The sequence below is a fragment of the Amblyomma americanum genome, chromosome 1 (genome assembly GCF_052857255.1).
Source record: "Amblyomma americanum isolate KBUSLIRL-KWMA chromosome 1, ASM5285725v1, whole genome shotgun sequence".
Taxonomy (NCBI): Eukaryota; Metazoa; Arthropoda; class Arachnida; order Ixodida; family Ixodidae; genus Amblyomma; species Amblyomma americanum.
Window position 1 is genome coordinate 186,799,855 of NC_135497.1, and position 22,497 is coordinate 186,822,351.

At 48.5% G+C, this 22,497-nt stretch overlaps 1 protein-coding gene across 5 annotated transcripts in view; it reads left to right on the forward strand.

The window, feature by feature from the left end:
• Nucleotides 1–22,497, forward strand: part of VAChT (Vesicular acetylcholine transporter) — a 213,823-nt gene that overhangs the window by 153,505 nt on the left and 37,821 nt on the right. For all 5 annotated transcript variants that reach the window (XM_077648035.1, XM_077648034.1, XM_077648037.1 and 2 more), the window contains 5 exons: nt 9,904–10,022; nt 11,798–11,851; nt 13,445–13,613; nt 19,507–19,687; nt 21,627–21,841. In XM_077648035.1, the coding sequence (XP_077504161.1) occupies nt 9,904–10,022; nt 11,798–11,851; nt 13,445–13,613; nt 19,507–19,687; nt 21,627–21,841 (738 nt within the window). The remainder of the gene's footprint in view (nt 1–9,903; nt 10,023–11,797; nt 11,852–13,444; nt 13,614–19,506; nt 19,688–21,626; nt 21,842–22,497) is intronic.

Below are 22,497 nucleotides of genomic sequence, written 5' to 3' on the forward strand. Positions count from 1 at the left end.
TGTTTCGACTGTTTCCTTTGCCTTCGGACATTAAGGCCTAAAGAACTAAGAGTATTGAGTGCCAAGTAAGCCTTCGACTCATAGCCCTTGCAGAGCCACTGGAGAAGGGATCGCCCAGCTACCGTCTCTCCTAGGCGGCCAAGATGCATTAGTAGTCTCTGAGAAGCGACAAGGCTAAGAGGTTTCGATAGAGACTCATGAAGTACTGCCTTATTCGCAGCCGCCTGAGAAACTCCAATGGCCCTTCTTAGGCCCTTTCTGTGGACAACTTCGAGACGTTCAAGCTGTGATGCCGAGGTGGAAATTAAAGGTAACTGATACATTATGCGACTGACCACCAGCGCTTCATGAAGTTTGACCATTGAAAAAGGATGATCTCCCCATTGCTCACGTACAGTTCTACGGATCACATTGAGACGCGAAGATAGATATGAGACAATAACGTCGACAACTTTTCGCCACTGTAGACGGGAGTCAACAATGACGCCCAGAAAACGCGTGTGATTGAATTGGCGGATGCAAGAGTGACCAAGGTATATCTTCAACCGCGCTTAACGTCTTCGTACACCTGGCAACAGAACAAAGCCGGATTTTTCCACTGATAGAGACAATCCCACACCTTGAAGGTAAGCTTGTACCGAAAGTAGAGCCTGTTGAGCTATCAGGGCTAATCGTTTGTGTTGGCAGCCAGTAATCCAATTACAAATGTCGTCAGCATATATTGGCATACGCACTTGCCTGCAATTTTTTTTTTTTTGCAACGAATCGGGAAGGCCAACCATTACGGCGGACCACGTCTTCCGGCGGCGCTACCATGCTGACAGTATAATGACACCAACACCAAGGACCATTATGCCCTCCGCTCCTATGTATAGGTGCGATGCACACATAGCAAGAAAGAGTGGCACGCGGAGGCAGTACGCGCAATGCAGCAGCAAAGTTTTACTCGTTGTCCGCAGTCGTCTTGGGGGGAGCTAGGAGCGAGCTGATGCCATCACTAGCCGTTCGGGGGTCGAACTCATGGCGGGAGTGATTTGCAGCTTCGCAAATTAAGTGACTCTAAAGTGGAACTTAGGCGTGAAGAATCGGTTAGAGAGCGTTTTTTTATATATGTTTATAAGTAATCGGGAGGGCTTTCCAGCTGGTATGACTTAGTGTAATTCAATGCCTGTTATGCTACTTGGTCGGCGTCCGCACTTTCAACCGTTCTCGTGAGTGAAATGATAAACGCCTTGAACCAGCACTTCGCAGTTCATAGTGTGCGAAAAGTATTGTCATTTTCTCGCGAAACCCGCTAAAATGAAAACCGCATGCATTCAATGGACTCGCCAAACTTTGAAATAACAAGGCAAACATTCCTTGGGGTATGTTCCCGCTTGCGCTACGTGAAGAAATCAAACCTGCAAACCGCTGAGGAAATATTACCAGTGCAATGTTTGATTAAAGGAAAGGAAAGGGTATAGAACAGGCTAACTGATTCATGTTCACGAAACCCGCAAATGATTGATTGGCTTCATCGAAACAGGCTCCTAACTAACAATCGCATTTCGAAGCTCAAAAACCTAAACACAACCTCACTTTTGAGCAAAGGGCCTGGATTAGGCTTCGATCGGTGTCCTTTGTGTTGTGAGGCTGCGCACTACTACTCAGCGCCGTTAGTAGGGCTGAAGAGAATAAATGCTATACGTGTCGGTGAGTAACGAAACTGCATGAAAAAGGGCCAGACGAGACAAATTCGGCGCCTTCATTTAAAACAAGGCCCTGGTGACCAGAGGCGTAGGCCGACGACGAAATCTGACGAGGATTACGAGTTAATAACGAACGAAAAATTCCGGAGGCGCCGTTGACTGCCTGGCGTTACAGGGTGTTTCAGTGTTCCTCGAACCCGTTGTCTGTTTGCAGGCGCTCACTGCGCTGCTGCGTACTTGCATTGGCCGCCAGGGTTTTCCTGGGCGTCAAGGTAGGCTGCCAGTCCAAACAGCAGAAATACTTCTCTTTTTTTTACGTATACCTCAGTGCACGTTATACACAGCATGCGCAAACTTCGTGCGGTTAAGCAAACTCGCGCCCACTGTTATATTTTTAATTGGGAGACATATCAGGACTCCGTTTTGCTCACTCCTCATTTTCCAGTAAGGCCCCCCCAACTCGTTTACCCGCTCCAGTCTTCAGCGGGTGGAAAGTTTTGATTGCGGACCGCCACGGCGTCCACTTGAGCACGTTTCGTCTGCGTCCCTCTCATTCTGCTCGGCACCGGTGAGGTCGCAGTGGCGTTTCACCGTCCGTCCAATCAAGGCAGCAAGCAACGCGCCCCGCTGCGCCAGCGCGGTCTGTGACTCGGGCTCGTTCAAACCCTCCGCGTGGAGCAGACTGGCTTTGTCCCGCTCCGGAAAGGGTCGGCAGCGAATCCCTCGAGCGTTACCGCGCTAATTGGATGCGTTGAAGTTACCGAATGGCAACACAAACGTCACAATTTGGGCTTGCGCGTCACGGTATATCCATACGCCTTGCAGCGTGTGTATAAATTGCAAGACGGCCGCTCCAGGAAGGCTGCGCCGGGTGCCCAGGAAAGCGGAGTGCGCGCCACTGATGGTCTGGTTGGCCTGTTAATTTGGAATTAACAGGCGGGGCAGAGGAAGTGCAGCCACCCGAACCAAAAGGGGATGGTATATGTCGAAATCAGCGAGATGGAGAAAGAGAAGGTATAAACTCATGCACTAAAGGCATTCTTGGGTACCCTCGGCACTGGGTCGCAAGTCTCTTTGTAACCTGAAAACCTCGCTGAATTTTCTTTTTCTTGTCAAAAGAGTTCACGTTGCCGCAAAATACACACCAGCCAACCACAGGGTACTGACCGTTCGCCGCAAGGGCAGCCATGGAGCTGGGAAAATATGAGACGGGTGTAGAAGAGGAACGAGCGCGCGCCACTTGAGCTCTTCGCGTTTCGAGTACGCAGCCCGCGGCGCTCGCAGCGTTGTCGAGGGGACGATGGCGCGGGAACCCGACAGCGCCGTCCGCAACGACAACGAATGGGGCGTGACGGCACGCGGTACCTCTCCAGGTTTCATACTCAGCGGGTGAGGGGCATGACTGTGAGCGCCGTTGCAGGCATTGGTTGGCCGTGTGCGCAGACATGCTGTAGTGAAGCCGGTGAGTTGAGCACTGAAGCTTGCCTTCAACTGTACCCTACCGGCATCGCAAGCGCCTTCGAAGCAAGGCTGCAAAGAAAGGGGCCAGTTCAGCGCCACTTATATACGCGCGCAGCCTGCTCACGACTGTTCTTGTAAACCCCGGAGTGAAATGAATGAAGAATAAGTCAACCGTTTCAAAGGTGCGAGCGGCGTCCCAGGCGAGCGAGTCTCCGTGGAACATTTACTATAAACTTTCTATTCCAGGCTTTCTAGACTTTCAGGCGCTCCCATAACCTTGGGCCTACGCGTTGCATCACATGCACTAGGAAAACGACGGATTTCGAAAGCGTCTTTATGCCGCAGTACTTGCATGTTATGCGGGGGCTCGAATGTCAGCCCTGGATAGGCGCAATCCCGCAAGGAAAACACGTATAGCACAAGGTGCGCGATACAAATGCGAGCTTGCTGGAGCTGATACCACGGCAGCGACGGCACTTAGCTCGACGCTGGTGCTGGCGTATCAGCTCCAGGCACGCGATATCTGCGCGAGTATATCTTTTAAACATCGCAGGAAGTAATCGTTTAACTGCTGCAGACTCATAGGGACCGGAAAAAGCTGCACGAACCACGGTTCATATGCGATTCAGTTTCCGTACGCCTTTCCGTGCGTGAGGTTAATGACGTAAGCGCGTGCACCATTCTCCATTCCATCTACACTTTCAAAGAAGTGAACGGGAACATGGCGACCATTTATAACCGTGGCATCGTCTCATCTGAAATCGCCATCAGGACAGGAGCCATCCCTCTATGTTTCGAGTACCTTTGCGAACCAAGCTGCTGGAGGCGCCAGTTACCGCATGTTCCTCAGTTTTTTGTCTACTCGATAAGGCTATGCCCCACTACTTCCAGGTCCCCTCCGTGTATCTTTCTGAGTTAGCGACCGCGAGGGGGCTCTTGCTCCAGAACTGGGAACAGTTTGCAGCCATCAGCACGACGGGCGTCACACGAGCTTAGCAAAAACGAAGAGCGTCTACTCCTGTCGTAATACACAGAGAGCAATCTGCTTCTGTGCGAGCCCCGCCTCAGCCGCCGCCGCTCCCTTCGCTTTCTGGCGTCTATGGCATCTCGAAAAATAAAGCTGGCCACAGTCGCCCCGCTGTAGACCCCCCCCCCCCCCCCCCCCGCCCTTCGGCTAAGCTATCTTCTCCGGCGATGGTGAAGAAAATCGGTGTGCGCACAAACGGACGGAATACTTATCGAAGGGAACGCGCAAATAGGGGTCCGCTTCCCGAGGTACGCTGCTGGGTGGTGGCCTCTCCACAGACGCCTGCATTATTGTGAGCACCTCCATTGGACCGCTGCGGGACGGCTTTGATCTGCGCCGCTGCTTCCTCTCAGCCAACAGCAGTGTAGAATGAAATCAGAGCGCAGAGTGTTTTACACCCTCTCAAGCTACCCGCATTTGATATCCCAAGCAGTACCCATGTATAAATAACACACACACACAAGCGCGCGCGCGCGCACACACACACACGCACAGAGAGAGAGAGAGAGAGAGATTACCTTTCTTTGCAGCAAAAGATTCCGTTGTAAGACAACTTTTAACGCAAAATACGGGCTTCATTCGTTCTACACTTCTGTCATCAAGAAAGAGAGGCTCTTTAGGGGAGAACAGAGAGTTTAGCCGGCGTCTGGAAAGCGCTGACATGCTACGTGGTGTTGGGGAGGGGATTTGGTGGGAGAGAAAGGCATAACGAGAAGGGCGGAGAAAACGTTAATAAAAGAATTTAAATATTAAGAATATGCACCAATATTTTGTGGATTGTAAGGAGGATTTAAAGTTAGTAAAAAATCCAGGGTCCTAAAGTTCAGTGTCCTGTAGATGGACAGACAAAAGGTTCAGCGCAGGGTGATTGCATCACAAGAGGGGGGGGGGGTGTAAGAAAGATTTAAAGTTTGTCAAGCAGTCTGATGTCATCCGGATAGAATAATAAAAAGTACTTTGCGAAGTGCAGGCTGAAGGACCTAAAACACGGTCATCAGTAGTGGCACTTGCGTGACGGTCTCCATGTTGTGCTCGAAGGATTCTCGCTCGTCTGCGTGAGCTGAGTATTATAGCAAATGTGCTGCACTGTTTCCACTGAGCTACAATTTGCACAAAGGGGACAGTGATCGCTTGACCTAAGCGTTATCGGTAGCTGTTTCTGAACGCGGCGTTCAGTCAAAGACAGTGGTAGACGAATTCCAGATGGCGAGGAAGACTATGCGGAAGTATAGATTTTAGGTGTGGTTCGATCAATAGAATAAATCCGTAATGATCAGATGTCAAGTTGCAGGTAGAGTCCTTTCTTAGTAAGCATGTTTTTTTTTTCGCCATTGTAGGGACGTGTCGGATTTCGCAACGAAAACTTCCTATGTTTTCGGAGCTGGAGACCTTTGTAGGCCGCTTCGTCCGCCTGTCCGTTCCACAAAATGCCACAGTGCGCTAGGATCCATTTGAACAGTAGAGAGTGGCCTGTGACGCTGGCTAAGTGATGCAAGTATCCAATGTCACGGGAGTCTGGCTGGTGATTGGTTTTCCTTGGCATGCTTGAGAGGTTTTGTGATGCTGCGTTTGAGTCTATGAATTCTATTCATCGTCCCTGTTCGCCGCAGGATATATAGGACACCTTCTTTGATACCACCATACCCAATAATTCTGAACAAAGGCATTTTTGAAGGGCGAAGAGTTTATGAACGCATGTTTTTTCATATATTGTAAGATTTTACTATATCACTCAATATATTCCCAGATCTTCTGTCAGCAGGCTTGAATTTTTTTATGCCATTAACGTTTTTGCTATTGTCAAAGCGTTCCCTATTGGTTTTCTATGGCAGTCTTAATTACTCGATGTGAGCGATGAAAAACTTTGAAGGAAAGATTTTTCAATTAATTGGAAGAATGGACCATTACCTTCAATATCTCCATAACAGTACCTCACAATATTCCAGTATTCAAAAGTTTTGATCAAGAATGTTAGACATGCTCTCTGTTGCTGGGGGGGGGGGGGGGGGGAGGGGGGGGGACGTCGATTGGTGAAGTCAATAGGAGAGCATTTGCCCTCTAGAGGGCACATACGTTGTAGAAACCACAGGGCGAACAATCCCTAGAACGTGAGGTGAGACCTACGCACGTAAAGCCCCAACTCGATGGACACATTCTACGCGTACCGGCGGAGCGCCTACGCGCACGGGCGTACGCTGGATCCTGTCTGCGCATGCGCAAAGCGAGACGCGCGCGCAGGCGCGAGCAGGGGCAGATATCTGTCCATGTCAGATATCCGCGCCTGAGCGCGCGCGCTCGTGCGCGCGTCGGAAGCGGGGTCCGGTTTACAACAATAGGAGGACGGCGGGAGCTCTCGGGACTCTTTTCTTTATGGCTTGAACCTATCCCAGGTTCCTGAACTTTTCTTCGCGGTTTAAGTTGTCCTTTCAGCGCCCCCCAAATCCCTTTCTTCACGCTTGAAATTCCTTCGGTCGGCTCGAGAGGGAGAACGCCCCAGCACAGGGAGCATGGAGGTGTATGACTTTTTTCGACGCTTGCACGGCGCGGCGCTGGGCGCGTAGGCGCTCCGCCGTACGCCTAGGATGTGTGCATCGAGTTGGGGCTTAAGAGAGACGCGTCTTGTAGTGAATGCGCGATAAACGCAGTCAGCGCGAGCTATATGGTCGTCAAGCGCGGCATCCTACAGAGTCTGCGCCATGCCAGTACGCCGTCACGTGCTCGCGATAGTAACACACCAGCGAATGAAAGAGCGCGTAGAAAGAGCTACACTTAGCCGCAACGACAGCATTGTCGTAAGCCAGTCTCTGCGTTTCTGGCGTGTTCTACCCAGAAGCCGACACAGCACCGGAACGAAAAAGTGACGTCAAAATACAACTGAAACACGCCGCGGGAAGGCAGTCATTGTACAAGACAAATACACAACCCATACTGCTAACGCAGATTTGTCGCATCACATCGGATGATCGTCTGCGCATTTATTTTTTTTTTTGAGAGAGGAGGCCCTTGGTGGGAACTTTTTCGCTACACCGTACTCCCTTGCTTGGACGTCTGAATAGGTTGACTGGTGACTGATTCGGAGGATCGATATAGCACTTTCGATGCACAAGTGTTCGTTTGGGTGCAACCAGCGACAGTTGGCGGAGAGGAAGCCCTAGGGCGTAACATCGTACGTGCGTCGGTCTCTGTGCCATGTGAAAGCATGATCCGTGGGACGAATTGGCACCTTGTTAATCAAGTCACAGCGCAACCAGATGATGACGACGAGAGACCGACACAAGACACTTCATACGTCCACCGCTAGTCCATGATTGGTCCCTTGGATGTGGGACCAGTCATGGACTAGCGGTGGACGTACAAAGTGTCCTGTGTCGGTCTCTCATTCTTTTAGAAAACTGAACGTGAAGAAAAGCGCCTGCGTGTCATACACGTGTCTTCCCCCTCAGTCGCTACATGGCGGATAGGAGGTAGGTTCGGATATGAGTTGGAAATAAACGCCCCCCCCCCCCCCTCTTTCTCTCTCTCTATGATTGTTCGATGCCCTGGCGATCGTCTCGAGGGCTACCCTGATTGGACCATGGACCGGCGTCGGCCAGCAATGAAGACATACACGCAGAAAAGGCTGTTCCATTTTACTCCAAGAAATAACTTTCTTTAAGAACGGCTATTTCGGTACTAAATTGATGTGGGTTCCGCTGCTATAACTGAACAGAGAGAGATTCCTTCCACACCATTAGAAGGGCGATGGAAGGAGAGTTCCAATTTTTATTAATGCTTGTGTGAGGATAACGACAAAACTGCACGAGATTAAAACACTTTTGCTTTTATTTTCTTTTTTTCGTATACGCCGTTTTCTCTCCACGTTCCCTTTTCACGAATAAGAATGCAATGATGCATCAGATAATGTGGACTCAATTCAATTTAATCTGTCGACACATACCGTCAACAGAGGAACAAATTGGAATCCAGGGGAACGTTTTTATCGACCGAAGGCTACGGTTGGACAACTGGCGTGACACTCTGTACCGAGGACAACCTCCCAGTTCACATCAAAATTTAGCTTTTTGTTTTGTTTTATTCGCAGTTTCTTCTGTGGTAAGCGGTACGTGTGATTTTTATGTTTGATCTGAAAGCAAAGTGCAAAGCCTCCTCGTCAACAGGATGCGAAGAGGTATAGTATAATGTCACCATGACGTGCGCACCACATCCAAGGGGACGGTTGATGAAACGCAAACAGTAGCGCGTGCAGCAGCGGAACAGTACTGACGTCCCCACATTGGCGTTATCACTGCCACTGGTGTATATATGTAATGAAGTTTTGTCACGCGGCTGTGCCGCACATATCTTCAGTGAGCTGCAACGACTGCCAGTGCGACCGCTTCAGGCAACGCAGAGACTGACAGTATTGTCTTAAATTTAAGACGAAAAACTGGGTTACAAAGCCAGCACACTGTAGCATATGCGCTGAGATTGAACGTGCAAGGACGCTCTAGCAGGCTAGTTGGTGCACGATTTTTGCCGGACTATTTTGCCGGATTCTGCGCTAACAGTCCGGCAAGAGATCGAACTGTTTGTTAGATCAGCAATTACAACCGCGCCTGCACATCTCAAATTGTTTGATACGCGGAATATTTTTTTTCTTTTCTTATATGGGTCATCAAAACTTTTTTGTCTTACACGGCTGCAATGATTAATAAAGACGGCAAGAAACATCTATGATTACAACCTTTTGGTGTTCAGAATAAAAAAATGATTTTTTTCGTTTCATATTCCTCGACAGAAAATTTCTAGTGTCCTTGTTTCACCCTGTAAATTAGCTAGACGAGCTTGCGTGTTCCCCGTTTTTTGATGTCCACTCCCTTGGCAGATCCACGAGCAGCGAATAAGCGTACGACGTTGTATTGTCCGCCACTGTGTCGGTGGCGCGGTGCAACTAAGCAGTTTCCTAAGTCGACCTTGACGCACATTCCCGAAGCAGTTGATGCACGAGTTCAATGCTTATTAGAAGTCCCTTATGTATATATGCATTCCTTATGAAACTGACTTCTTTCAGTAAATGCGGCAACGCATTTACAAACCTGGAATTCTCTTTACATTTGCATGACACCATCGGGAGTTAATAAGACAGCGTCGCCTTTCAGCGTTCTGTGCGAAAGCGCACCACTAAGCATCACGTCGCGGGAAGCACCCAGCTCAAATTGTCAAGACTTAATCCACATTGGGGTATATAGGCTTTTAGTCTCCCGCGTTCAGCTACTCCGCTACACCGCCTGCACCTTCGGTGGGCATTTTCATGAGTGACTCTCAATAAGATTCATCTGTCGTAAGAGGGCCCGGGCGAAACTAGTGAATTCCTCCTCCCAAGTCACTTTAACATCTTCTTGTTCATAAGGACGTGCATCCCTTGAGTCCGCTGGCGTATTCTCCCTCGCCATCCCCACACTGATCAGCGATGCGCTACCATTATCAGCGCCTTTGTATTGTGCGTACAACGCCTAGAAGTGCTCACAAGGCACTGCATGCACAGCTGCTGGCACAACTGCCTGCACATAGGAGGCTTCCAGTAAAGCGTTGTTCAGTAAACTTCTTGGGTATGTTTTTGAGAGAGCATACCTTCAGTCAAACAAGTAAACACCTTTGCATCACCGCCGCCTCTCCCTTGGCACTAGCACGGTGTGTGCACCTGCGAGCTAACCCTGGTGCACCTCTGGGCGGTGCTTGGTGGCGCAGGTGACCGACCTGTGGCTGGATGACATGTACCTGAACAACAGTCAGCCGCTTCCCGTCAACTCGTCGCCCTTCTACCTCTTCCCCAAGCAGTGCTTCGCCACATCCGCGGACCAGGCCAGGTGGGTATTCGGCTGCAACTCTGCTGCATTTCGGCAGCCTTGCTTCACTTCGTGTTCTTGTTGATGTCCTTGATGAGCGAACTAAATGGCACGTACCCATCATGGGGACTGCTCGGTGTTTTCTTCTTCTTATCGAGTGAACAGGCGAATATGCAGCTGAACAGGCTACAAAGTTTAAGCGGCTCAAATATTATTTTAACTGCACAAACTATCCGGAAAGGAGAAAAGCAAAGAAAACAATATCTGCATAATGGTCGACTGCACTGAAAGGCAGTGTGAGAAGCCACCCGTGGCTCATGACCACCATGTAGCTCATGACTTTAAACATTAAAAAATAGCGCGTTGACATCATCCGTGACGTAAAAAAGAAAGACAATGACTTCGTGGTGGCATAACAGAACGTGATAGGTCGCTAGAATTAGCGGCGCTAGTTGGGCGCTGTCCCGAATTCCTGTTAACGGTTACTCAGCCTAACTTCGAGAACAACGCCCGATGATCCCTTGCTTGTCGTGTTGACATCACATGGCGAGTGCACTCGGCTGATGCCAACGGACTAGAAATTTGTCCTGACCGCGCCACCGAGGTGAGTGAGAGCCATTTCTTAAATACAGAAGGTGACTACTATTCTTACTCTTGATAGCTACACTGGTTCAACGCTACCATTATGCAGAGTTATACTATTATAAACGAAAAATAATGAGATTAAAACACCGAAGCAAATTAGTACTTGGCAGAAAAAATACAGGAGGGGGTGGTGGAGGTATATGTCAATTTGTGAAATTTGGAAAAAAGTTAACCCCCGATTTACTGCGTTAAACTTAATGCGATGTAGGTGCGCTAGCACAATATATGCATGAACCTTTCGTATGGGTTACTTATGGCGGTTTTGCAGGCAATGTAAGCTGCAGATAGCCTGACACGGCTTCTGCCCTTCCACTTCGCTGCAGCTGCCTCGAAAGCGGTTTCCTCCTTTCCACTAGGCTGCAGCAGGCGCGCTACCCTCCGTTCTTATTTGGCTGCAGCTGGGGCGCACGGGTTCCATCCTTTACACGCGGCTGCAGCTGCCGCGAAACCGGTATTCCTCTTTCTTCAGGACACCACCAGGCTTCACCAGGACGCATGACGGCTTTTTTGCTAGTGACCCACCTAGTACTAACGTACGAAAAGGAAAGAGGGATTTCCCGCTCTCCACTTTGCCACCCGCAACCCGTCGCCCTGTCACTCTCTCATCCTCTTCCCTCTCCTGCTTGAATTTATTTCTCCTATGAAATCGTAGACGGGAATTTTCCTCTCCGGGAGGGCCGTCTTCGACTATGGTTTCTCGGACCTGGGAGAACAACCCGCGTAATCCCTCGAAATCAATAAAGGCTTACTCTCTCTCTCCACTTTGACACCTGCCAACCATGGCAGGTGGCACGGTTGGCAGGTAGAGACTTCACCCGCAGACAGGACGGCTTTTTCGCTAGCCGAGGCATCTAGTGCTAGCGCACTAAAAAACAAGCAGTTGACATGAAACGGTGCGAATGCATCCGTGGTGGAAAGGCGAGATGAGAACATAATTTTTTTTATTTCAGCGGCCATTAATTTTACCTTGAATACTTCCTTCTGCCCGAATGAACCTTCAAAAGAAAAAAAATACACGGATTCCAGAAATTCATGCGCATATGACGAGTAGCGCCAGCGCTGAAGGAGCGATTCAGTTTACATGATGCGTCGCACTGCTGTGTCCATGCGTTTTCACGGCGTATTTTCCACGTGTACACTCTCTCGTGCAGGTTCGCAGCCAGATTCATTGAATTCGCCGTGTTGTTCAAGAGAAAGATTGACAGGTAGGTGAAACAGCCTGGAAGTAAATTACCCTGGATTTATTTTCTTGTTTTCGACCATTATGTTTCGTGGCGCGGCGTTTTCCTTTTATAGCACTATTTTATTTGTGTTTGATTTATTTATTTATCAAAGAACCCACAGCACCACAGCATTACTGGGGGTGAGGGAGGGGCAGTTACAAAAGAAATACATAAAATGCATAAAATATTACACCTCTGCTGGTAGCCAGAGCAAGAAGTATAACGACCAGAAAAGAGAAATGAAAGGTAAAGCGCTTAGGCATGCACATATTACAACATCGACAACATCACTCGGGTGCCTATTAAATTCTCCTGTGGTTTTAGGAAAGGAAGACTACCTAAACAATTCAGTTTTCGTCGCAATTTCACGGACCTTAAAGTCGTGGTCAACACTGCTAGATTTATAAAAAGGCTGTGGCAAATACTTTTCGCCATCAACACGAACAAATGAATAATAAATTGCATGCGAAAGCTTCAGACAGAGTTTCATTCGGCGAGTGTCAAGCAATCCCCAGTTGAGCGCTTCTTTAGTACGCGATCATGTCATGTCGATGAGCGCTAGTTTCGATAAATTTATTATGGCGCCTTCTTTACGCTCTGTCGATGGTAAGAAGAGAAAAGAATGGATGTAGAATATTCAAGTGATCCTACAGGGCGCACAAAGATGACAAAAGGGCATGGCTCATAATCCGTCATTGTCATCAGGAGTAGCCTGGCAGGAGCATAGCAAGGCTATGTAGATTATTAGGAGTATCTCAAAAGATGGCTAACACATGTCTCAAAACGGCAGAATGCCCAGAAATTCCGAAAAATCGAAAATTTCAAAGGTAAATTGCTTATGACCGCATTTTTATATATAGTAAGATTCCATTATAACAATCAATATATCTGCAGATCTCCCTTCGGCAGGCTTGAATTGTTTTTTACATTGACGCTTTTGTTATCGTCAAAAACGTTTCACATTGCTTTTCAATGGCAGTCTTAACTACTTGATGCCAGCGTTGGGCAAACTATACAAGAATGATTTTGCTGCATATCAGAAGAATGGACCATTACCTTCAATGTTCTCATAACAGTAGCTTACAATATTCCGCATTTGCCTCACAACTAAAATAGATGTCTAAGAATCCTGCACTTGGGTTGAACTTAGACTAAAACGCACGCTCGTTAAAAGGTATATAGTCAGTGCGACGAACAAAATCTTCATAAGCAGCATTTACACTTCAGCGACAGCCACCGCGGTGGCTCAGTGCACGTTTATGGTGCTCGGTTGCTGACCCGAAACACGAGGGTTCGATCCCGGCCGCGGCGGTCGCAGTTCGATGGAGGCGGAAGTCTAGAGGTCCGTGTGCTGTGCGATGTCAGTGCTCGTTAAAGAACCCCAGGTGATCGAAATTTCCGGAGCCTTTCACTACGGCGTCTCTCATAGCACGAGTTGCTTTTGGACATTAAACTCCATAAAACCATAAACTTCAGCGACACTGTCGATTAACCATCGCTTTACATGCATTAACAGCAACTAAAGGTTACCGCTGGCCGTACCAATGACCCCTAGATATGCATATTACCACGCAGCGGCACCCTCACTCCCGATGTGGGCCGGGGCGCTGGGCAGTTGCAATGCATGCAGACCTACAAACACTTCTTCCCGGCCTACCGGAGGCCCGGGCCAACTAAGGACGACCTTCTACTCGACACCGCCTCGCAGCACCAGGACCACGTGATCGTCGTCTGCCGGGACCAGGTGAGAGCAATTCCCTCCTCCACACTCGCATGTTTCCCGAAAGGGGAAAAAAATATTGATGCACCGCCGTTGGCTGAATGCTCATTCACCGAACCCTCACAGAGCTGAACTGTCGCGAGCAAAAGTGGTCTAGACCACGCTCGGTTGCCTGTCTGGCTACTCTTGCGACACCTTTCGGCGTTTTCGCAAAGAAGGAGTGACACGGATGGAAATGATCAAACTGACATGCCGCTGTATACATGAAAACGGTAACCCTTTCGTCTGTCTCGACTGCAGGCGCTCCGAGAAGTGGCGCGGAAATTCAATCTAACCAAAGATCGCGTTGTATGCATCCCTTTTGCTCCGGATAATGCATGTTTTTGTACCACTTCGCCCATGAAAGGCGAACTAAATATTCTGTGGATATCTTACAGGTACGAATGGTGTCAGAATGATTTGATTTCCTTTGTTCACATTTGATTGGATATGTTTGGAATTCATCCTCTTTCTTTTGCTTCGAGTCGATGCACGTGATCCACGTAGCATACGAGAACATGAGGAGAATTCGTGCTGTACTAACAAGCGAATTAACCGCACACTGAAGGAAAGCCAGTGCGCAATGCTGGCGGTGAAATTTTATTCCAGGCCATCACAGACCAAATTTGGAAGGCCTTGCGTTGCGTCACAGCAGCACAAGAAATCGGTCATGAGCCCAGGTCCTGCCCCGTCATTACATGAAAGTTCAGTAAGCTGTCTCCTGGAAAAGCTAGAGGCAACAGTGCCATTGAAGCGAGCATTTCAGGAGGCGAAAGAAAATGCGGATAACTTCCAGAATGATCTTCGTACGGAATGCAACGCGTCTTCGGCGCAATACGTCCGGCCTAAGGTGCAGATTTAGGTATACTCGTGGGCTATCCATCAAAACCACAGGATAGTCCGCCCTCTCACAGGCATACGAATTCTGCCCGCTTTTAATTTAGTGGACGTCGTTGCGCGTCAGTTTCCACCCTTACTTCCTGGGAAGGGTCGGTTCACTCGGTTCGCTGCGGTTTAATTTCCTTTTGGCTATGCATGCACCGTTCATTTCATTTCATTGTATTTTACCCTTAAGGTGCACAGAATATAAACATCAGTAAAACCTAAAAATAAATTAACAACGCCGCGGAGAGGATTGCAAATTTCGAGTTCACACCTAACGATGATGAACATAGAGATGCAAAAGGTACAAAATACAATTAATACAATGCCAATTGGAAAGTAGATACGAAATAGTCTGGCAGATCTTCAAAATTTAATGTTAACATTTTTATCACCGTCCTGAGAGAAATGCTAAAATTTATGTATAATAGTATGTACACGTAGGCGAGAGTATTTGTAAATACATCACAAAAGTGCATTTTCAAGTGCATTTCGACCTGCTGTGTGCAGCGTGCAATTTTGAAACACTGAAGCATGTTGTCTACTAAGAAAAATATTCTCATACAAACGGAAAGCGCTACTTTAAAGCGAAGGGACATGTTCGCATCCCATGTCGACATTCAAATGCTGGCGCCTATGTACTCCGCGGATCCGCTGTGCCCACCGCGGCAGCACAGTGTAGCGTGGGAAACTCGCGCCATCTGACGGCTGTTGAAAAAAGAGACTGCTCGAAAGAACGGAGCAAGCGCCATCCCTTAGCAGCGAGAAGAGGGTTCCGAAGCAGCAAAGCTCCAAAACGACTGAAATGAACTCGGAGAGAAAAACTCGCTGATATGTTGTTTTTTTGTTCTTTAAAACGAGAGTGCGTTCCTAAGCAGCGCTAACAGCTAAGCATACGGTGGGCCTCGAAACTCCGAGGGAAGCTATCTCTGGCAGTCTTCCTGAAGCTGGGCGGCAGGGAACATCACGCATATGCTTCGGCACGAGGCCCAGGCCCATTACAGCGCTTTGTGAGAAAAGCTTTGTGCCATGGAAGGTAATGCCGAGAAGTGCAAGTTGAAAACAAGGAAACGGACCGAAATGAAAGGGAACACTGCAAATGTCCACCGCGCTTTGAGCGTGAGAACAGGGGTCGATCACAGCACATCCCGACAGCAAATTTGCTTGGGCGTCCAAACTAAATTGAACCCGATGCTTAGTCAATGTGGCAGTCGGCTGTTAATTCCGGCGGAATCGCCAGGGGGCGCGCGCCGAACTGTACCCCGTGACATTTTCATACATGACCACTGCAATGCGGGCGACAGCGCGTACAAGAATCCGGCCGCACTTGAGCTGCAGGGAGTTAGGCAAGATTAAAGTGGTGAATCCTGGAAGGGGGGGGGGGGGGGGGAGTTTTCGCTGCTCTCAGCAGGAAAGTAGCGCATGATTAAGGAGGCCTACTTCTGCACATTATTTTTCGCAGATTGGGACACACGTACCGGTGTTCGCGTGGTCCTCTCTCCTGTTTAAAACTGACGCTTTTTGAGGCTACCTTCGTGCAGGACATGCCTTATTGCCTAGAGGAGCACAAAAGTGAGCAAGATATATTGCGTTGCCCCCACTTCGTGCACGTGAGATTCCTGCAAAATTTGCGGTAAGCCTGGCTTAGAAAACTTTCCTCAGCTGCCCCGCGCCGCAGACGTGGTACCTCGTTTTACGACGCCAAGGTAACACGCTGCTTCGACCTCTCGGCGAACAAAGATATACAAGCTGTCTATCGCCAGTACATTTTAAAAATTCGTGTTGGTAACTTGTTACGAGTAGTAAACATTTGCTGACACACTTTCTCCGAAATATACGAGCTTACACTGAGTGCAGTTTACTACATTATATTAAGTCTCTTTTATTCAGATTTAAGCGTCGTCAGATTCAGATTTAAGCGTCGTACCCAATCCACCACAAGCTATCCACTTGAGCCTCTACTCTGTCCTAGACGCCTACACTGTCTCTGTATTTGTCGCAAAGAAGCGGATAGCTGCGGTTGGTTCCAGCAAATATGCGGAGTCTACCTCTCAAACCTGCTCGCGGACAGGCCCTGTGCATGTTTGGCCGGCACTTTCGCCATAGAACCCTGCCTATTGCAACTGCAGAAGTGCAGGAAGATATGAAAATGGTGTATCGCCAAAAATTCGGGGCAAAAATGTTCCGCATCTAACAGAAGGCACTCAACAGTAAAAATGCTCGATAAGGGAACCTTAATGATGAACACTCTGCAGAGCCTCGATCATGCGCTCTTTATTTAGCGACGCGTCCGTTGTGCTCTAGAAGCCTCGTCTTTCATGTGGGATAAGCAGCAACCATACCCAACAATTCTGGACTAAAGCATTTGTGAACGAGAACCAGTTGATGAATGCAATTTTTTTCATATGTTGCAAGATTTCACATTAACAATCATTATATTCGCATATCTCCCGTAGGAAGGCTCGAATTTTTTTTTGTTACTAGCGGTGGAAACAATTTAAAACAAAGATTATGCTTCACATTGGAAGCGTGTGCTGTGGGTTGATGACTTGCCAGAATTTATGGGGGTCAGTTGTCAGCATTTTAGTCAAATCGGACTTTTTAAAAGCACGCTTGATCACACGAGTTTTTTTTTTTAGGTACGCTTTTTCGGCCACATAGTATCTATTCCAAGCGTTCTCACTGGGATGCAATTTCGCTGAGCGGAAGAGGCGTTTCTGTTTTCCAGACGTTTTAGACAACTGTTGAACCATGGATTTCGCGAACTGTTTCTATGACTACTTTTGGAATAAATTTGTCTACCAATTCTTCAATTTTCTTTTTGAATAATAACCACTTTTCATGAATCGTTCTTTGGTGAAAGTTGGGTTCAACAAGGGCTAGGGAGGCGCGAAGTTCGTTAATAATAACAACATAGTTTCCCTGATCATATAATCTGATGGTTTGTCTATTGGTTGCGCGGGGCAACGGTTTAATGGTGGGGCATGTATGTATTATTTTCATGTATATCAGGTGCTCTCGACATTAGTAAGAAAACATGCCACCAAATTTTGCGTGAGAACTTGGGGAAACGAAAGCTGAATGCCAGACGTGTGCCGCACTCCCTCACGCAGGACCAGAAGGACACGCGGGCATCAGTGAGCGCTGATTTGCTCTCCGAGGCAGAGAAGTATGCTGCAGTCGTCGACAGCATCACTGCTGAAGACGAAACATCGTGTTTTCAATACTATCCTCAAACAAATAGGCAGCACGCCGAATGGCGGTCCACAAGCTCTCCGGCGTCGAGAAATGTGCGGCGACAGAAGACCGAAACAAAGACGATGCTGATAGCTTTTTTTTCAATGCCAGAAGTGTCATACACCACGAGTTCGGTGAATAAGGAGTTTTATATCCGCGTGCTCCAGCGCATGCGTGATGCACTGCGACGCCGACGCCCTGACTTATGGGCATCTGGACAATGGAGCCTTCTCCACGATAACGCAAGGCCGCACAGGGCTGTCAGCTTGACAAAATTTCTCGCCAAGCACAGCACTGCTGTACCTCCCCATCCGCCATACTCGCCTGAACTCTCCCCATGCGATTTTTTCCTGTTTCCTCGTGTGAAGAGAGGCCTAAACATCGCTGTATGAATGGGGAGCGTGGAGGGCATTCAAGACGACACGAGAAAGGAGCTGACAGCCCTGCCAAAAGAAGCGTTTTTCAACTGTTTCCAAGACCTCAAGAAGCGTTGGAAGCTGTGTGTAGACTGCATGGGAGACTAATTCGAAGGGGTGCTGCACAAATTATTTCAATGTTAAACGCATTTTTTTTAATAGACTCAGCCCCGGAACTTTACGGACAAAGGTTGTATATATACCCCTAGGAAGGGTGTTCCCATGAGGGCTAGTTATCTATGAACTTAAGTTGCGACTTTTTATTCATTCTGAATGCTATAACGTCGAGTACGTTCATCTGCAGTGCTCTGTTAGGTAAAAACCGCAGTTAGCGCCAAAGCGCTAAAATCAGCTCAGGTAGCAGCTGCCAATTTGTATGCATAGCCCTCCCATTCAAACGTCTTCCTCAAATCTATACATATATGCATTATACCCTAGATAACTAATGCAAGATATGCCTAGTCCGGGCAACCCTGAAGAAATTTCAGCTGTTTTAAATAACGAACTAGAGTTCCTAAGTTTTTTTTTTTTTGAATGGCTCCTCCCAAACAGCTGTTTTTGTCCGAAAGTTTATCAATTAGTGCATAAAAAATGCAGGCACACGTAAGCGGGGTCGAACCTATTTAGTTTAAAAGCATTTCCTCAGGATTAGCGCATGTGTCGCGAAAATACGACTGACGAAAAATGAGTCGGTGTGGGAGGCCTGTTTCCTTCCATGTCATTGAACCCTGAAAATCGCGGCGCCGCTGGGAGGTTTGTGGTTTTTTTTAGGTGTGCCCTCCCCGTTCTCTTCGCCGATGCATACTATTGTATATTCTTTTGCCGTCTCGCTTCTTGCATCATCGTGTCTCTATAGCTGTCACTTCTGCATTGTCTTTCGGCGTACCCCTATAGACGTGCAGGTTCTTGCACCAGTGTCTTCAACCCTGCTTGCTCAGTATTTTATGTGATGACTTATGGTATATACAGGTATGCTCCTACGTTCTAGGCACAGGAATTTACCGACGCGCCAGTCATGCAGCTGACTGGTAATGGCTTACAGGGCTCAGCGTGGCTCACCGTCCTAAGTTGTTTATTTATTTGTTTTCTTTTAGGGTTTTCCTGTACCATGCTCTTTGTTTCGTTTTCTTTTTCTTTTCTGCTGTTTTCTAGTTCCTTTTCATTTCCATCAAAGGGAGCTCAGAATAATTTCAAGGCGAAATGCCCGCCCAGAGTGGACATAGTTCATCGATATAGCGTATGCAGTTCAGCCGGTTATGCTACCGAAAACTGACGCAACGAGTCGCTCACGCTCAGACACGACGAGAAAAGGACACGGTTCTCTTTCCGGTCGGCGCACGCAGTTCTTCAAGCTGCGCCTTCCCCTGGACCAAGGGGGGCCCCTGGACGTGGAGGCGCTGACGCGGCAGCTGCTCAGCATCAAGCAGCAGGCCAAGGACCCCTCGGAGAGGCAGCCACCCGTAGGCGCGTTCACCACGGAGCAGAGGCGAACCTGGGCCGGCATCTACGCCAAGTTGGCGCGCAGTAAGCCTCCACCGCTCTGCCAGAGAGCCAATCTTCTTGAACGTCGCGTATGAACGCGTCCAGAGAGCGCACTGCGTCAGAGTAAACATGGCGCAATAATATTCTATTTCGGGGTGAAACTGCGGCCTCTCCTCACGGCACGATGTGGTCGCACCCACGAAGCCAGTCGCGCCCGCAGAGTTCGGTTCGAGGTCATCTGGCATCCGCTTGGCGGGACGGCAGCTGTGTAGCTCATTCAGAGAATCGAGGACCGACACTTGCGCTGTATGTCGCGCATTCCGAAGATATTACCAGTGTCCTGAACAATTTTGCGAGCCTTCAGCCTTGGGCATCCCCACCATGCCAGGAAAATACGCAAATTCATATTGCTCTGGTTGGCTGAATATATCTGGAAGCCAGCGACATGCCAAATGTCAAGGACAGACACGGCGAACAATAGCGAGAAGCAGTGACTTGTAAGCGTTTTAATGTAATAGATTGCAGATATGCGTGAGAATGAAATTGCACAGAAAATGTGTTCACGGAAAGGACATATGGTAAGGCGGTTCAAAACAGTATATGCCCGCGAAAACGGGCTACTTGTAGAAACGTAGCCACACCCGTCAGAAAGCTTCGCCCAAGTAAACAAAAGATATAGGATGGAAATTGATTCTATGCGCATTCTTTGGCTGTTTAACAAGGGGGCGTTATCTGCATCAGTGCATCTTTCTTTCCTGGTCTCCTATTTATATTATTTTTATTATAAATCCTAGCATGCAAGTTGTTCGTATTTTACATGTGAGCTAGCTGTTTGTGCCCTATATAAGATCGCTTTCAATAATGCCACATTCAGGCCCTCGCGGCGTATATTTTAGCGCTTAATCAGGTTTCTAAATCGGGGGGGGGGGGATGGAATATATTCTATAGCCTTTCATTTTACACTCGATATTTTCACATGTGCTCTTGTTTCTCGCGCGCACACCGACAAACACGTTCTCGCCCATGTTCCAAGGACAGCATTAAACATCACGCTACAGTGTTAGCCAAGCTGTCATTCCACTGTCGTGAAGCGCTCCTCGAATCGCTTGGGTGAAGGGAACTCCAAACCATCTGCTATACGGACGAGACACGCGCGGACCGCTGCGTGCTTAGAAGCTGTGTGTATCGCGACTATAGACCCTGCATTATTTAGTGGCAGTGTCACCCTCCGCCAATATAGGACAAACAATCGAATACACTTCTGTTCTGTGCCTAGCAGGTGAAGGAAAAGTAGATTTTTCTTAATCCACGCAAGACACAGACGTAGCAGACGAAATAACCATTGTTCCACGTAATGTGTTTCTATCTGTGTCACCATGCATTAATGCAGGCCATGGTCGTGAACAGATGGAAGCGTGAAGCAAGACAACCTACGAAAAGAGTCCGCACTTCTGAAGACCCACTCCCATGCCAACATCAGTATATGGCATAAGCAAGATGAGATGGCGCTGCTGTAACAGTATGGGGGTAACATCTGGGGGCATGGCCCATACAAACGCACGTAAACAAAAATTTCTAGGCATTTTTCTGGCTGCATTCTGTAGCTGTAAGGTGACAAGGTCGTCCCTGCGTTTTAAAAAAAGCCGAGTACATCCTCGTACAGTACATAAAAGTGTGGAACATCGTTTCTAAGCCGATGTATTTTTAAAACACCGTAATATGTGCGCGCCGAAGTTATCCCCTTGGGGGGATACCGGACGGGAGAGCGGTCCATATAGTGGCAAACAAAACAGGTGTTTAAAAGTCGATGTTGCGCTACATTTTCAAGGAATAGCACTTGTTTGCGCTTTGAATGGGTCAGGTAGAGTGCGTTGAAACTTGTTAGCCTAGTTCTAAAGCGCGGCGTGAAGCGTGCAGACCAGCGATATCTCCTGGGTGGGAATTCCTCGCGACTGACGCCGTTTGCGCGGGCGGCGCGCAGGCAACGTGAACCAGAGCTCGCTGCAGTGCCTAGAGACCTGCCTGCTGGTGGTGTGCCTGGACCGGCCGCTGAGCAGCCTGCGGCTGCGCCACTACGCCAGCCTGCGCCGCGAGTCCGTCACGCTGGACCTGGGCGCCCAGGCGGCGCACCTGCTCCACGGCGGCTCGGTGGCCGATGGCAACGCCGCCAACCGGTGGTACGACAAGTTCATGCAGGTGAAGCCGCCTCGCTGCTCTTTGCACGTCTGCCATAAAAGTTTCGACGCAGAATAATAATAACAATAATAATTGGTTTGGGGGGGGAAGGAAATGGCGCAGTATCTCATATATCGGCGGACACCAAAACCGCGCCCTAAGGGAAGGGATAAAGGAGGGAGTGAAAGAAGAAAGGAAGAAAGAGGTGCCCGTAGTGGAGGGCTCAGGAATAATTTCGACCACCTGGGGATCTTTAACGTGCACTGACATTGCACAGCACACGGGCGCCTTTAGCGCTTTGCCTCCATAAAAACGCAGCCGCCGCGGTCGGGTTCCAACCCGGGAACTCCGGATCAGTAGCCGACCGCCCTAACCCCTTAGCCACCGCGGTGGGTCGGCGCAGAATCGCCTAAGGGGTTTTTGCCTTCACGAGCTGCATAAGAACCGCAAAAAAAGGCCTCTGGACCAATTCTGACAGTCTAGTATGAAATGTGTCAAGGTTCTAAAAACAAAGTGAAGAAGACCATACCGCTATAATATTTTTTTCTTTCCTGGACAAAGTAGTCTTGTTTAGGCGCTGCGCTTGCATCTTCAAGTTTACTCAGAAGAGAGCTTGCCGGGAACGAGAAAACTGTAGAGACCAACATTTCACGGTCAACAACTCGTAATCGTGATTG